The 14,878-nt window shown below is 46.7% G+C and overlaps 2 protein-coding genes across 2 annotated transcripts; both read left to right on the plus strand.

Moving 5' to 3' along the window:
- The first annotated feature begins 3,382 nt into the window (after positions 1-3,382).
- LOC113988852 (T-cell surface glycoprotein CD8 alpha chain-like) lies at positions 3,383-5,569 on the plus strand. Its single transcript, XM_039383540.1, has 4 exons — positions 3,383-3,428; positions 3,996-4,351; positions 4,940-5,021; positions 5,427-5,569. The coding sequence occupies exons 1-4, from the start codon at positions 3,383-3,385 to the stop codon at positions 5,567-5,569; spliced, it is 627 nt and encodes a 208-aa protein (XP_039239474.1).
- A 2,192-nt stretch (positions 5,570-7,761) lies between these two features.
- LOC113988874 (T-cell surface glycoprotein CD8 alpha chain-like) lies at positions 7,762-10,065 on the plus strand. The gene is made up of 4 exons (XM_027722851.2): positions 7,762-7,822; positions 8,371-8,736; positions 9,330-9,419; positions 9,923-10,065. The coding sequence occupies exons 1-4, from the start codon at positions 7,777-7,779 to the stop codon at positions 10,063-10,065; spliced, it is 645 nt and encodes a 214-aa protein (XP_027578652.2). The 5' UTR covers positions 7,762-7,776.
- The last annotated feature ends 4,813 nt before the right edge of the window (positions 10,066-14,878 follow it).

Genomic DNA, 14,878 nt, shown 5'->3' on the forward strand with positions numbered 1-14,878 from the left:
ATTTAGAGGCAACCCAGTTTCTAGGGCACTAGAAAGATCTAGAGATCTTTCTTTTATGCTTTCCCTCCTGCCACCTCAACCCACCCATCATCCTGAGTCACAAGGAAAACTCCATCACAAGGAGAATTGCAATTTGCCAGTTTGGAAAAAGAAATGCTTTTGCCCACGTGCATTACCCTTCTGCAAAAAGACCTCCCTGCAGCAGGTTTCTTCACCTTCCCTGTTCTGCAGGAAACCACTTCTGCAGTTTTGCAAGCCTTGGGCATCCTGGGGCTTGTGGCCAGAGAGCCACCAAGAAATCATTGCTACTGCTCCAGGCAGCCAGTGCTGGGCTAGTGCTTGGAAAAGATGGGTAGCCAAGAAAGTCTTGGACAGCATGTTCACAGCTCTGGAGCCTCATTCTTTGCAAAGCAGAGCATCTTTTAAATCAGATAAATTCATGTTCTTTGTTATACAGCCATGGGGCTTATAGTAAGAAAGGTAATTGTCTTTCAGTTGTCTAAATTAATACAATCTCTCACAGAAAGACCACCCTCCCCTACAGCAGTAGATCTCTACAATTTTATTTTTTTTTTAAGATAAAATGCAATTTTTTTACCCATCTGAAAAAGGGAACAGTCTGTCAGTTTTACAATGGATATTTATTATAGCCAGTACTCTTCTGATCCTTGTCTGCCTTTCCGAGGGAGAAATGATAATGAAAAGCTCTCCATGCTGCCTTGTTTAGGATGATGTTTGCATTCTTCACTTATCTCAACCCCTGTTGCCAGCCCTGGACAGGGATGTTCTGTCCCTACAGAGAAAAAATATCTGCCCAGCTCTTCAGTTTTGCACCAAAGGAGCGGTTGGGTTACAAGGACCTCAGGAAATCACATCCTCAAGGACAGCTTTCCTTCAGCTGCAATAACATGACATGGTTTAAGAAATTGTAGCATATTTCAGTTTTTATTTAGAGAGGAAATTTCTGCTGCTCTGAGCAACTCCCAATTATTGAAATGAAGCTCTTTAGAAGTTAATAGTGCAATTCACAGCATGAAAGAGCACCTAAGGATCTGGCCTGGGATTCTTGCTGGCAGCAGAATGATTCATTTTCCACCACAGATTAATCTTCAGTAAAGAAGGGTGCCAAATCTCCAATTTGTTAGATCAGCATAAAACTCTCAGGTCCTGGAGACCAGTAATTTCTATCATTTTGGGTGCACTCTGCCTGTCTAGAAAGCCTCCTTTCAAACTCCTCTGCAGGAGACAGGTTGCAATAAGAAAAAGTCTCTAGGAATTGATAACAGCTTGTCCAACTCCAAAAAAAACCCCAAGGTATTCTTTATTTATTCATTTCTGAATGTGGAGAAAGGCTTGATGGGAGGACAGGAGTGAGCAGAAGTCAGAGGTAAATTGAACCCTCTCCCTTTTTTTAAATTAGTGTAAGAACTCATCATCAGTGTATCTTAAAAACATCCTTCTGCTGGCTGTCACTACCTGAAATGTTGGCAGATCCTTCACTAGCACAGAGATGATTTCAGAACATTTTGCAGCCTCCTCTTGCAGGTCCCTGGCTGCAGACCAAGGCTAAACAAGATCATCAGCTCATCACACATTAATTGCCTTTCTCTTCCTTTCCCATCAAAGTAAATCAAACCCTTTTCTCTCTCCAGGCCTGTGCAGGGGAAGCCCCACGCCAAACCAGGCACAAAAAACTGACACCTTGCAGCATCCACACCTTTGGACTTCTGGATCGTCTCCCGGGAGCTGTCAGCACACAAACCCATCTCCTACGTTCTCTACACTGTGACTGCACCTCATGCACTCTGCCCTGGCAAACTGGAAAAGACAAGATGGAGCACAGACACCCAGACAACAAGCAGCACTGTTTCTGGGAACTGCACTCTAAAGCACAGCTCCTTCAAGAACTGGAGCTTTTCAAATCGATTCCCAAGGCCGAACGCCCTCTCTGTTCCCAGTGACAGGGTTCAGGCAAAGGAATCAGGTCAATCCTGATGATGGCAGGCATCAGTGACAAGCAGATGAGGAATAAGGAATAAATCTCTACTCAAGGGTGTGTGCTACTTCTTTCTAAAATGCAGCCAGGCTTTGAATTCACTACAAAGTGACTTGGAAATAAATGCTCTCACTTAACACATCCTCTGTCTGTGGTGCCACCTCTCTCCTAGGATTTGTACTGTTTCATCTAACCTATTACAAGGCTGCACCGAGAAAGTAAATATGGATTAAAGGGCCTTACTTCTTGTCTTTTTACAGTTCTGTGGGTAATGTTTTCTTTTCCTCATGCTATTCCTCTTCTGCTCTTATCCCCAATTCCACCGATTTCAGCAGGAGTTTGGCCCAAGCAAGGAAGGTGGGATTTGTTTGTTTCTAAAAGAAATGGATGAGGGGTAACAAAAATAGTCTCTGTCGATTATTTTGGTTAACAATAAAGGGACTTTTAACATGTTGGTTATTTAGGGATATGTTGGTTGACTGCAGTAAATTCTGTTTAATCAGATCTGCAAGCTCCAGGAAGCATCACCCATCCCCATGTGCAAATGGTCACCCAGAGGCAGCACCAGGGCCCTCTCTGGTGAAGTAGACAAGGGGTTTTGGGGCAGGGCGGAAGCCCCTGTGGTTACAGGGGAGAAACACAAGTTGTTAAAAAAAAATTAAAAGGAAATCATACCCTTGGGCATTGAGCACTCTCAGTGTGCTCAGTTGACTGACCACCTGCCTTGCACAAAGCAGCTCTTCAGGCCAAATGCAAAGAAGAATTGACCAAAAAGGAATTGCAAAGAGAACAATTGAGCACCTGAAGAACCCGGCTGTGTGTCAGGAATGAGTGTACTCTGAGATAAATGATACACATGGATCTATGCCATGAAACATCTGTGACTCGCCGGGTAAGAAAATGCTCTGGGCTCTGCCATCCACATGAGACCCTTTGAGTGTGCTCATGAGAAGGAGGCAGAATCCCTGGCAAGAAATCCAACCGGAGACCTTCAGCCAAAGCACGAGGCTTGTCTGTGACTTCTGTGGAGCTGGAACTGCTGTGGACCCCCAGAGGGATGGGGGACAGCAGGCTGGGGTGTCTGATCCTACCTCAGACATGAGTAGCAGCACTCTGGGTCTCTAGGGAAGACATCAAAGCAAAATCCTTGAGGCACCATTTAGAAATGATCAGGAAAAATGAGCCAAACTGCACACTAGAACTGAATTTCTTCAGGATTTTTTTCCTCTGCATTTTGCCGCAGATGCCGAGCATCACTTCTCTACCCAAGAGGGTCCCAATGACATCACATCCTCCCCAAAGTGTGACCCAGCCTCCCAAGTTGAGATAGAAACATCGTCTCAGCTGCACTGCACCGTCTCCAAGGACAGACACCCCCAGCAGAAGATGGACGGGTCTCCTGCCCTGCTCCTCCTGCTTGCTCTGGGACTCTGTGAGTATGGACACAGGCTGGTGCAGCCCCATCACCCAGAGGGACAAGGAAAAACCTTCCACTGAATACAAGAAATTGGGTTAAATAGTCAAAGTGTGGGAAATAGCAAATAAAAAGGTCTGACTTTGAGATGTGCTCAGTAACTGTGGAGGGAAAGGCAGCATCGCCTCAGCTGGCACAGGGCAGCCAGAGGGGTGGCTGCAGCACCACAGGCACCAGGAAGGGAGCCTGGTCAGACAACTGGTTATGGAGGGGAGGGAGAAGGGGGCAATAAAGAGGGTTTAGCAGTCAGTGCTTTAGGGAGTCACTTCAGATAAGCTGGGAAGGGGTAATGTCCCTGAGAAGGCAGCTGGAAGGGCAGCACCCATCTGTAAAGCTCACATGGCTGATTGCTGAGCACCCTCCATGCACGATCCCAGCAAGGATTCCAACAAAACCTTCCAGTCATCCAGACACCATGGTCCTCCTTTGCATTTGACCTCACAGTCTGAGAACAGGAAACCAGGTTTGCTCAGAAGGGCCATTGGCTCTTCCTAAGCAGTTCCAGCAAGGATTTCTCTCCTCCAGGCTACCCAGGGATCCATGGCCAGATGTATGAGATGAAGGTCAGGTTTCGTGACACCATCACCCAGCTCCGGGTGGGACAGCGGCTGGAACTGGAGTGTCAGACTGACAGGGATTATGGAGTGTTCTGGGTCCGTCAGGACAAGAATGGGACCCTTCACTTCATTGTCTTCATCTCTTTCCTGTCCCGAGTCACCTTCAAGGGGAATCAGAGAACACCCACACGCTTTGAGGCCAGCAAAGACAACACTATCTATTGGTTGGTAGTGAAGTCTTTCACACAGGAGGATGAGGGGAACTATTTCTGCCTCACAAACATCAACCAAAGGCTGTACATCAGCCCTGGTCTGCCTGCCTTCTTCCCAGGACAGCAAACAACACCTACACCTAACCTCTTTAAGCTCTGCCAAAATCCCCAGCACCTCCTGCCTGTGCCTTTTTTACCCAGTTGTCTCTCCCACAAACTCCATTTCCCTACTTGCTTCCCCAAGGCCTCTTGGGACCAACCCACTGGTCCTCCTGCCAGAGGCTTACTTCTTGCTGTCTCTCCCCATGGTATTGCTCCTGCCCAAAGGCAAAGATGACTGGGGAGACCCATCCTCACTTCTCCATCCCATCCATGGCTCTGACAGGAGAAGATGAAAGCAAAGTCCACCACTACCCCATCCTTTCCCCTAAACATTGCTCCCAGAAGCCCTAGCAACATCAGGGTGCTCAGGCTTTCTGAGGAGGGTGGCAGACAGAAAGAAATAAGGACTCTGCCATTCCTTACTGGCTCTTGGGAGACCCTCCTTGGGGGAGTCACCATCCAAAAGGGGCTCTATGAATTCCACATGGATCTGAGTTCTCTGCTGTGAACAGGAGCAGACAAACCCTGGCAAGGCTGGGAGAGCAGAAAGGGCAGGAGAGATCTGTTTCACTGTATTTGCTTACATGTTGAATTTTCATTTACAGTCATTACCACACCAGGACTCCTCACCCAGCACAGCATCACTGAAAAGGACCCCTGCATCAAGACTCCAGATCCAGGTACCCTGGATGTAGGGAAGGAGAGGGAAAGAGCTGGGATCTGGCCCACTGATACATAGGGGGATCCTGAAAGCATTTTAGAATGGGGAGAGAGTGAAAATCCATAGAGATTTACCAGAGCTAGAAAGATTAAACTTCAATTTTTCATCCCAAGTAGGAAAGGCTAAGAATGAGGAAAAAAGCATGAGCGTGTCTTATGCCTGGGCACACAGGGAAGTGGGGGGAGAGGACTTTTCCCCTTGGCAGGAGACATGTGAAAACTTTTGGCTACATGTCCTCTCTCCCCCAAGTGCCCAGGAAAATGCTGAGAGCGGCAGCACTAAGGAAGAACATCCCAGCAGGCACAGGGGACCTTTCTGCCTCACCACCAGCCTCATGGATCTTTCCCCTTCTCTATTCCTGCAGAGAGAAAATTGCAGGAAGAGCTGAATTCCTTCTGTCACATCTTCATCTGGGTCCCCTTGACAGGCCTCTGCCTCCTGATCCTCCAGCTCCTGATGATCACCATCATGCTGTGTCAACGTAAGACTCACCAGAACCTCCTCTAGATCCACCTCTGGCCTGAAACCACAGCCCTGTCCCTCAGAGCCACAGATGTTCCAGTGATCTGCTTTGGGAGGCATCAGAGAACCAGGACACAGGCAAGGCAAGACAAGGACCACTGTTAAAATCACTGTCTGTATATCTTCCAACAAATTGCCTCCACATTTCCACAGTGACCTTCCCCTCCCATTCCAGCTCTTTTGTATCAAGAAGGTGCAATAATCTGACTGTAGGCATCAGGGGTTGTTTCCCCACCAAATGGCCTCATGTTATCCCTGGGAAGCATTTCTTTGAAAATGTGTTATCTCTATTGAGTGGAGTTGAATGTGGACTGTGACACAAAACAAAATTAAATGAATACCAAGCAGTAGCATTTTTCTGTATTTCTGTACTCCCTGTAAACTTTTTTATACTTTCAAATTAATTTATTCTTTCATGATCCACAGACTGAACATTTATTGCTAGACCTATTGCTATGAAAGCCTATAGATGTCAATCCTGTAAGGAAAAACAGGACATGGGTGTTTAAATCAAAAAGCATTTCAACAAGAGGAACAAATGTATAGCAAAGTCCTCACTACTGCATGGAATCCTAATGTGGGATAAACAGAGCAAAACAAAACTCTAAGCCATGTAAAATACACATATTTGGGCATTATTAACTGACATTACTGATAGTGATGCTCCACTGTGCATTGCTGCACTAAGATCACACTCCTGCAACAAGAGCAATGCAGCCAAAACCCTCCTGACACTGCAGATGAATGTAGGGATGAACTGGAAGCAGGATATCTTTGGGTTTGGGGGGTGATTTTGTTTGTTTTATGGGGTTCAATTGTTGTTATTTCAGTAGTCTTAATGTGCACAAAAAATCAGCATCTAGGAAAAGAATTACACCACTGAGTTATAAGCTCGAAAACCACTGCATGGTGGAATCCACTGATTTTTGATCAGTAGTTCAGAAACACAGAACACAGCTGCTCTCTTTCCAGCCCAGTGCCAAACCCAGAAGGCTCTGGGATGGCTCCTGCCTCCCTCAATGCATCTTCACACTGATCCTCCAACCCACTCTCCACAGGGCACAGGGCACACAGCACCAGAGAACTTCACACATCTCAGCTAACAGCACCCTTCCTCACTCACCAACATGTTGCGAGGCCCAAATAAATAAACCCAGTGCCTAAACCATTTTCCATAACTCAGCTTTGAGTAGCAGCCCCAAGAACAAATGGCATTGAAATCAGCAGCACGAGCTTTCTCACATACTCAGGAAAAAGGGGCTTTCTTTGCAAAGGATGAGTTTAAAAAAAAAAAAGAGAGAAAAAACACAGAGAAAAATAACAACAGGAAAGTCTGTATGTGCAAAGCTCCAGGAAACATCACTCGTGCAAGTGGTCACTCAGAGGCAGCAGCAAGGGCCCTCTCTGGTGAAGCAGACAAGGGGTTTTGGGCAGGGCGGAAGCTCCTGTGGTTAGAGAAGTTGTTACAATATGTTAAAACAAAGAAAAAGCAAATCATCCACCTGGGCATTGGGCACTCTCAGTGTGTTCAGCTCACTGACCACCTGCCTTGCACAAAGCAGCTTTTCCTGAGCAATTGAAGAGAGAACAATCGAGCACCTGAAGAACCCGGCTGTGTGTCAGGAATGAGTGTACTCTGAGATAAATGATACACATGGATCTATGCCATGAAACACTTGTGTCTCACTTGCTGGGTAAGATAATACTCTGGACTCTGCCATCCACACGAGACTCCCTGAGTGTGCTCAAGAGAAGGAGGCAGAATCCCTGGCAAGAAACACAACCTGGGGCCTTCAGCCAAAGCACAAGGTTTGTCTGTGACTTCTGTGGAGCTGGAGCTGCTGTGGACCCCCAGAGGGATGGGGGACAGCAGGCTGGGGTGCCCGATCCTACCTCAGACATGAGCAGTCATCAGTCAGGAGCTCTAGGGGAGTCATTGAGGCAAATTCCTTCAGGCACAATTAAGAACTGATAAGGAAATATGACCCCAATTGAGGACTAGAACTGAACTTCTTCAGGAATTTTCTTTTCCTCTGCATTTTGCCACAGATGCCGAGCACCGTCTCTTTGCCCAAGAGGGTCTTGATGACATCACATCCTCCTCAAAGTGAGATGCAGCCTCCCAAGTCAAGTGACAAAGATCATCTCAGCTGCACTGCACTGTCTCCAAGGACAGACACCCCCAGCAGAAGATGGACAGGTCTCCTGCCCTGCTCCTCCTGCTCGCTCTGGGACTTTGTGAGTATGGACACAGGGTGGTGCAGCTCCTTCACTGGGAGAAGCAAGGAAAAATCCTTCCACTGAATCCAACAAATTTGGATAAATAGTTGAAGGGGGAAAAAGAGCAAACCAAAAAGTCTGACTTTGAGGTGTGCTCAGAAATTGCAGAGGGAAAGGCGGCATCACCTCAGCCGGCACAGGGCAGCCATGAGCACTGGGAAGGGAGCCTGGTTGGACAAGGAGTTCAAGAGAGCAGAAGAAGGTCAGGAAAAAAGGGGACTTAGCAGTAACTGGGTTTAGGGAGTCACTTCAGACAAGCTGGGAAAGGGTAACATCCCTGAGAAGGCAGCTGGAAGGGCAGCAACCATCTGTAAAGCCCACATGGCTGATTGATGAGCACCCTCCATGCACAATCCCAGCAAGGACTCCAGCAAAGCCTTCCAGTCATCCAGACACCATGGTCCTCCTTTGCATTTGTATTTCCATCCCATGGACAGAGCAGGAGTTTTTTCCCAAGGGACCATTGGCTCTTCCCAAGTGGTTCCACAAGGATTTCTCTCCTCCAGGCTACCCAGGGATCCATGGCCAGATGTATGAGATGAAGGTCAGGTTTCGTGACACCATCACCCAGCTCCGGGTGGGACAGCGGCTGGAACTGGAGTGTCAGTCTGACAGTGATAGTGGAGTATCCTGGGTCCGCCAGGACAAGAATGGGACCCTTCACTTCGTTGTCTTCATCTCTTCCCTGTCCCAAGGGGACACCTTCAAGGGGAATCAGAGAACATCCACACGCTTCGAGGCCAGCAAAGACAACACTATCTATCGGTTGGTAGTGAAGTCTTTCACACAGGAGGATGAAGGGAACTATTTCTGCCTCATGAACATCAACCAAATGTTGTACTTCAGCCATGGCCTGCCTGCCTTCTTCCCAGGTCAGCAAAACCTCCACCACTCAACCTCTTTAAGCTCTGCCAAAATCCCCAGCACCTCCTGCCTGTGCCTTTTTTAACCAGCTGTCTCTCCCACAAACCCCATTTCCCTGCTTGCTTGCCCAAGGCATTTTGTGACCAACACACTCGTCCTCCTGCCAGAGGCTCCCAGCTTGCTGTCTCCATGGTATTGCTCCTGCCCAAAGGCAAAGATGATTAGATAGACCCAGCACCAACTCCCTATCCCCACTTCTTAATTTCATCCATGCCTCTGAAATCAGAAGACTAAAGCAAAGTCCACCACTTCTCTCTCCTTCCTCACCACACATAGGTCCCAAAACTCAGTGTTCAGTCCTTCTGAGGATGGTGGCAGACAGCAAGACATAAGGAGGCTATAGCTCCTTATTAGCTCTTAGGAGACCCTCCCTTGGGGAGTCCTCATCCAAAATGTGCTCTATGAAGTCCCTCCAGAGCTGAGCCCTATGCTGTGCACAGGAACAGCTGTGCCCTGGGCAGGGACGGGAGAACAGAAGGTCAGGAGAGACCTGTTTTATTGTGTTTCCCCACATGCTGAATTAATCCATTTTCATTCACAGTCACCACCACAGTGGCACCAAGCACACCAGGACCCACCACCCAGTGTGGCATCACTGAAAAGGACCCCTGCCTCAAGACCTTGGATACAGGTAGTCTGGATAAATGGAGGGAGAGAGGAAGAGTTGGGGTTACATCCACTGATACTGAGGGGGATCTTGCAAGCATTTTGGGATGGGGGAGAGTGAAAATCCACAGCACTTCAGCAGATTTGGAAACATTATTAAACACCACGTAGTTTCATCCCAAGTAGGAAAGGCCCAGGATGAGGTACAAACCAGGAGTACATTTCACGCCTGGGCACACTTGGAGGAGGGGGAGAGGGGGAAGAGCCTTGCGAGCTCCAGCAGGTTTTACCCTCTTCAGGAGACACAAGAAAATATTTGGCTACATGTCCTCCCCCAAGTGCCCAGGAAAATGCTGAGAGCAGCAGCACTAAGGAAGAACATCCCAGCAGGCACAGCACCCTCTGCCTCACCACCAGCCTCGTGGAATGCCAGGCAGGGCACTTGGCAGCTCCCTTGGCTCCAACACAACTGGCCTTAACACCAGCCCCAAGCACCTGATGGATCTTTCCCCTTCTCTATTCCTACAGAGACAACAATGCAGGAAGAGTTGAATTCCTTCTGTCACATCTTCATCTGGGCCCCCTTGACAGGCCTCTGCCTCCTGATCCTCCAGCTCCTGATGATCACCATCATGCTGTGTCAACGTAAGACTCACCAGAACCCCCTCTAGATCCACCTCTGGCCTGAAACCACAGCCCTGTCCCTCAGAGCCACGGATGTTCCAGTGATCTGTTTGGGAGGCATCAGAGAACCAGGACACAGGCAAGGCAAGACAAGGACCACTGTTAAAATCACTGTCTGCATATCTTCCAACAAATTGCCTCCACATTTTCACAGTGACCTTCCCTTCCCACTTCACCTCTTTCAAATGGTTTTATAGCAAGAAGGTGCAATGATCTGACTGCAGGCATCAGGGGCTGTTTCCCCACCAAAAAGCCTCATATTATGCCTGGGAAGCATTTCTTTGAAAATGTGTTTTCTCTATTGAGTGGAGTTGAATGTGGACTGTGACACAAAACAAAATTACATGTATAAACGCTGAACAGAAAACTGAGCAGAAGCGTTTTTCTGTATTTCTGTACTCCCTGTAAACTATGTTATACTTCAATTATTCTTTCAGTATCCACAGATTAAATATTTTGAGTTGGTTGTATTTCTAAGAAAGCCTATAGATGTCAATCCTGTAGGGAAAAACGGGATATGGGTATTTAAAATCAAAAACTGCTCCAATAAGATGAACACATGTACAACAAAATTCTCACTACTGCATGGAATCTTAATGTAGGATAAACAGATCAAAATAAAACCTAAGCCATGTAAAATACACGTATTTGGGCATTATTAGCTGACGGTATTAACAGTGATGCTCCACTGTGCATTGCTGCACTAAGATCACGGTCCTGCAGCAAGATGGATGCAGCCAAAGCCCTCCTGACACTGCAGATGAATGTGTGGAAGAACTGGAAGCATGGTATCTTTGGGTCTGGCATTTTTCTTGTTTGTTTTAGGGGGATTTGTTTGTTGTTATTTGAAAAGTCTCCATTTGAACAGGAAATCAACATCTAGGAAAAGAATTTCAACACTTACAATGGTGATTAACCCCCTGTACGCAGCTGCACAGTTGAATCTATTGATTTTTGACCTGTAGTTCACAATCACAAGAACGCAGCTGGTCTCTTTTCAGCCCAATGCCAAACCCAGGAGGCTCTGGGATGGCTCCTGCCTCCCTCAGTGCATCTTCACACTGATCCTCCAACCAACCCTCCACAGGGCACAGGTCACACAGCACCAGAGAGCCTCACACCTCTCGGCAGCCTAACAGCACCTTTCCTCACTCACCAACGTGGTGTGATACCCAAATAAATAAACCCAGTTCCTAAACCATTTTCCATAACTCAGCTCTGAGTAGCAGCCCCAACAGCAATGGCACCAAAGTCAGCAGCACCTCCTTTCTGACAGACCCAGGAAAAAGGGGCTTTCTTTGTGAAGGAGTAATAAAAAAAAAAAACGTAAAAAAATTAGGAAAAAACCCCATGCACACACACAGAAAACCCCCCACCTTACACTGAAGAATAATCAACAGGAAAGCCCATATGTGCAAAGCTCCAGGAAGCATCACCCATCCCCATGTGGCAGTGGTCACCCAGAGGCAGCAGAAACGGCCCCCTCCAGTGACACATACAAGGGGTTTTCTTGGCAGGGCGGAAGCTCCTGTGGTTAGAGAAGAGAACCACAAGTTGTAAAAGCAAAGAAAACATAAATCATACCCCTGGGTATGGGGCAGTTCAGCTCACAGACCACCTTCCTTGCACGAAACGGCTCTTCCTGAGCAATTGCAAAGAATTGACCAAAGAAGAATTGCAAAGAGAACAATCCAGCAAATGAAGAACCAAGGTGTGTGCCAGCAACTCCTGTGTTTGGAGATAAATTATACACATGGATCTATGCCATGAACCCCCTGCGTCTCGCTGGGTACGAAAATATTCTTGGCTCTGCCATCAGCATCAGATCTACTGAGTGTGCTCAAGTGAAGGATGCAGAATTCCTACCAAGAAATGCAACCTGGGGCCTGCAGACAAAGGATGAGGCTCGTGCGTGACTTCTGAGAAGAGGGAGCTGCTATGGACCCCCAGAGGGATGGGGGAGAGCAGGCTGGGGTGCCTGATCCTACCTCAGGCATAAGCAGCATCAGTCGGGATCTCTAGGGAAGTCATCAAGGAAAAATCCTTGAGGCACCATCAGGAATTGATAACTGTAAATGAGCCCAAATTCTGAACAAGAACTGAATTTCTTCAGGAATTTTCTTTTCCCCTGCATTTTGCCACAGATGCCGAGCATCATCTCTTTATCCAAGGTCACAGAATCACACAGTGATTCTGAGTTGGAAGAGACCCCCAAGGATCCTCAAGTCCAAGCCTTAGCCCTGCACAGGACCATTCCCAAGAGTCACAGCATGTGCCTGAGAGTATCATCCCAATTCTTCTTGAACTCTGGCAGGCTTGGTGCTGTGACCACCACCCTGCAGAGCCTGTTCCAGTGCCTGACCTCCCTCTGGTGTAGAACCTTCTTCTAACATCCAACCTAAGCCTCTCCACATCCTCCCTAAAGAGCCACCCAGCCCCCAAAGTCAAGTGAAAGCTTATGAAGATGAGGGAGGCATCAGATGCCCCCACAACACAGAGCATCCAGAATGTGTCTATAGACCCCTGCTTCTACCCCTTCCAGTGCTTCACTTGCCCAGTAATATTTTCTGGGTGATAAAGGATTTTGATGAGTTAAATAAGTTCCAGATACAAAATACAGCCAAGATGACCCCAGAAGAGCCAGTAACTGGACTGGTCAGGTGAAGTCACTTCGTCTGTCCACATCTGTATTTGAGAGATGATCTGGCACAGGGAAGGCACTTGAGCTCCACCCAGACTCCTCAGATTAAGCACTTGCATGTTGTGCAAACGCTTGGAAGCCACTCCCAGAAACCACACCCCTGCTGCTGTTTCTGCAGATTCAGGACAGAAAAGCGAATTAGGCAAGTAAAAACAGTACACAAATCCTGGAAGAACAGTAAAGAGGCAGTGGAAATGACCTTCCTGTAAATAGGTTTCTTCCTTCTGATTCATCTGACATCAAATCTGTTTGACATGTAGGGTCAGCATGACGTATCCATCAGTGGATTCTCATCCTGAGCTGTGTTGACTAAATTGAATACATGTAAATTTTTGTCACGGGAGATCGATCACATCTGTTTGTGCTCCACATTCCTGGAAACCTCCTGTGTAAATCAGAAACCTTGGAAAATACTGAATTTGCTCTTGGTTCTGGGGGGGACTGGGGGGGATTGTGTTTGTATATTTATTTCCTCTCTCTACAACCAAATGCCTCATGGATGATGCTTAAGACTTGAACTGAGACACTATTTGCACCTTCCCCACGCCTTTGTTTCATTAGCCAAAGTAAAGGAAAAGTCACAGCCGTAACTGCAGTCCAGGTCACAGCACCCACCAGCTTCAGCACTGAGTCTCTGTCCCAGCCTGCACTGGGATTGTGCTCTTGCAAAACAATGCCCTGGAAAATGAAAAACTGTTAGTTCTAAAGTGGAATAGGAACTGGACAACACTTCCAGGGTTTTTGCATTTGAATACAAAGATACAGCAGGTCCTGAAAAAATTACAAGTGAGTGCGAGCCAAAACAGCAGTTCCTACATACGGGCACAGCACGACTCAGTAAGAGCTTGTAGGAGGCTGTAAACAACTCCATTTTCCCTATTTCTCTATAAGACTCCTAATTTATTGCAAATTTGAAGTCATAAAGGAAGATTAAGTCACATTTTTGTAAACCACTCTTCCTTTTTATATATTAGGACTTGAATTAAATTCAGAATAGTGATGTAACACCACATTACAGCTTTACTCACTATAAATCATTGCTGCCACACTCTTTTTTTCTCTTGTTCTCAAAAGTTTTGTTCCCTACACTGCAGTCTCCTGTTCGCAAAAAGAAAACAGCATGAGTTGGGATGAATTAAGGAGCGTGATATCCCTCCCCACTCAAGAGACAAATCAACCTCTGAAGTGATAAGCACAGAAAGAAAAATTGTATCTTGCAGTGGGCAAACAAACCTTGCAAAGAAAACCTAACCCAAACTTACTGCATTAAACTGGGCAAGTTGGCTCTGAGTGATAAATAACTTCAACCTCGAATTTTAGCAGCAGCCATCCTGTAAAGCGTCAAGAAGAAAGAATCAAAGCAACAGGAACAGGGATCAAGAGCTCTGACTCGTTAATGGTAACACAGTTTTCACAGTAGTTTCTCCACACGTTAATTAACCTGACTTACAAATAGGAGACTGAAATCAATACAGTGTTTCCACAGAGGAAGACTGATTTCAGGAGGGAAGATCGTTTGTTCAGCCATATGTAGCTGCAATGTGCAGTGACGAGGTCACTGCAGGAAAATACTTAATTAAAAAATACTTCACAGAGCAGCTGAACATCGAGAGTACTAACAGGAGCTGAGGACATGAGTTTTGTGCTAATGACAGCCATAGTGCCACAAAAATGAGCACTACCTTTGGAGATCAAAAAGGCACTATTTTCATTTCCTACTATCCATTTTTAAGGTTTGATTATGTTTTATAACGCAACTCAGACTTGAAATCCCACAAGAACATATAGATTTCCTATTTCAGGGCATTTCTAAAAACTAAAACTCAGCCTATTAACAGGCATAGAACTAACACGACTAACAAGCTGCCACTACGAAAATCAAGTTTATAAATATCCATTACTTTCAGAGTGCCCATAAGCTAAACTAAAATGTTCCTACAAGGATGGTCAAAAACTTCTTGGCTTAAGGCCCATCTGCACAACTAACTGTGCTCTTACTGCTGCAGAGAAGTTCTGGCACAGTTTGCAAAGAAGGGAGGAAGCACCAGTAGCAAGCCCAGCAGAGTCACAGGAGTGGAACGGTGATTTGGATACAGACA

This window comes from Pipra filicauda, unplaced genomic scaffold, assembly GCF_003945595.2.
Source record: "Pipra filicauda isolate LSUMZ 115617 unplaced genomic scaffold, ASM394559v2 scaffold315_size853536_pilon, whole genome shotgun sequence".
In the NCBI taxonomy this organism is placed as follows: Eukaryota; Metazoa; Chordata; class Aves; order Passeriformes; family Pipridae; genus Pipra; species Pipra filicauda.

Bases quoted from the DNA above. Each gene is read 5' to 3' on its own strand.
- LOC113988852 (XM_039383540.1), top strand. From the start codon at position 3,383: ATGGACGGGTCTCCTGCCCTGCTCCTCCTGCTTGCTCTGGGACTCT. The intron at 3,429-3,995 runs GTGAGTATGGAC...TCTCTCCTCCAG, and splicing joins CCTGCTTGCTCTGGGACTCT to GCTACCCAGGGATCCATGGC. The intron at 4,352-4,939 runs TTCCCAGGACAG...GTTGAATTTTCA, and splicing joins GCCCTGGTCTGCCTGCCTTC to TTTACAGTCATTACCACACC.
- LOC113988874 (XM_027722851.2), top strand. From the start codon at position 7,777: ATGGACAGGTCTCCTGCCCTGCTCCTCCTGCTCGCTCTGGGACTTT. The intron at 7,823-8,370 runs GTGAGTATGGAC...TCTCTCCTCCAG, and splicing joins CCTGCTCGCTCTGGGACTTT to GCTACCCAGGGATCCATGGC. The intron at 8,737-9,329 runs GTCAGCAAAACC...TTTCATTCACAG, and splicing joins CCTGCCTGCCTTCTTCCCAG to TCACCACCACAGTGGCACCA.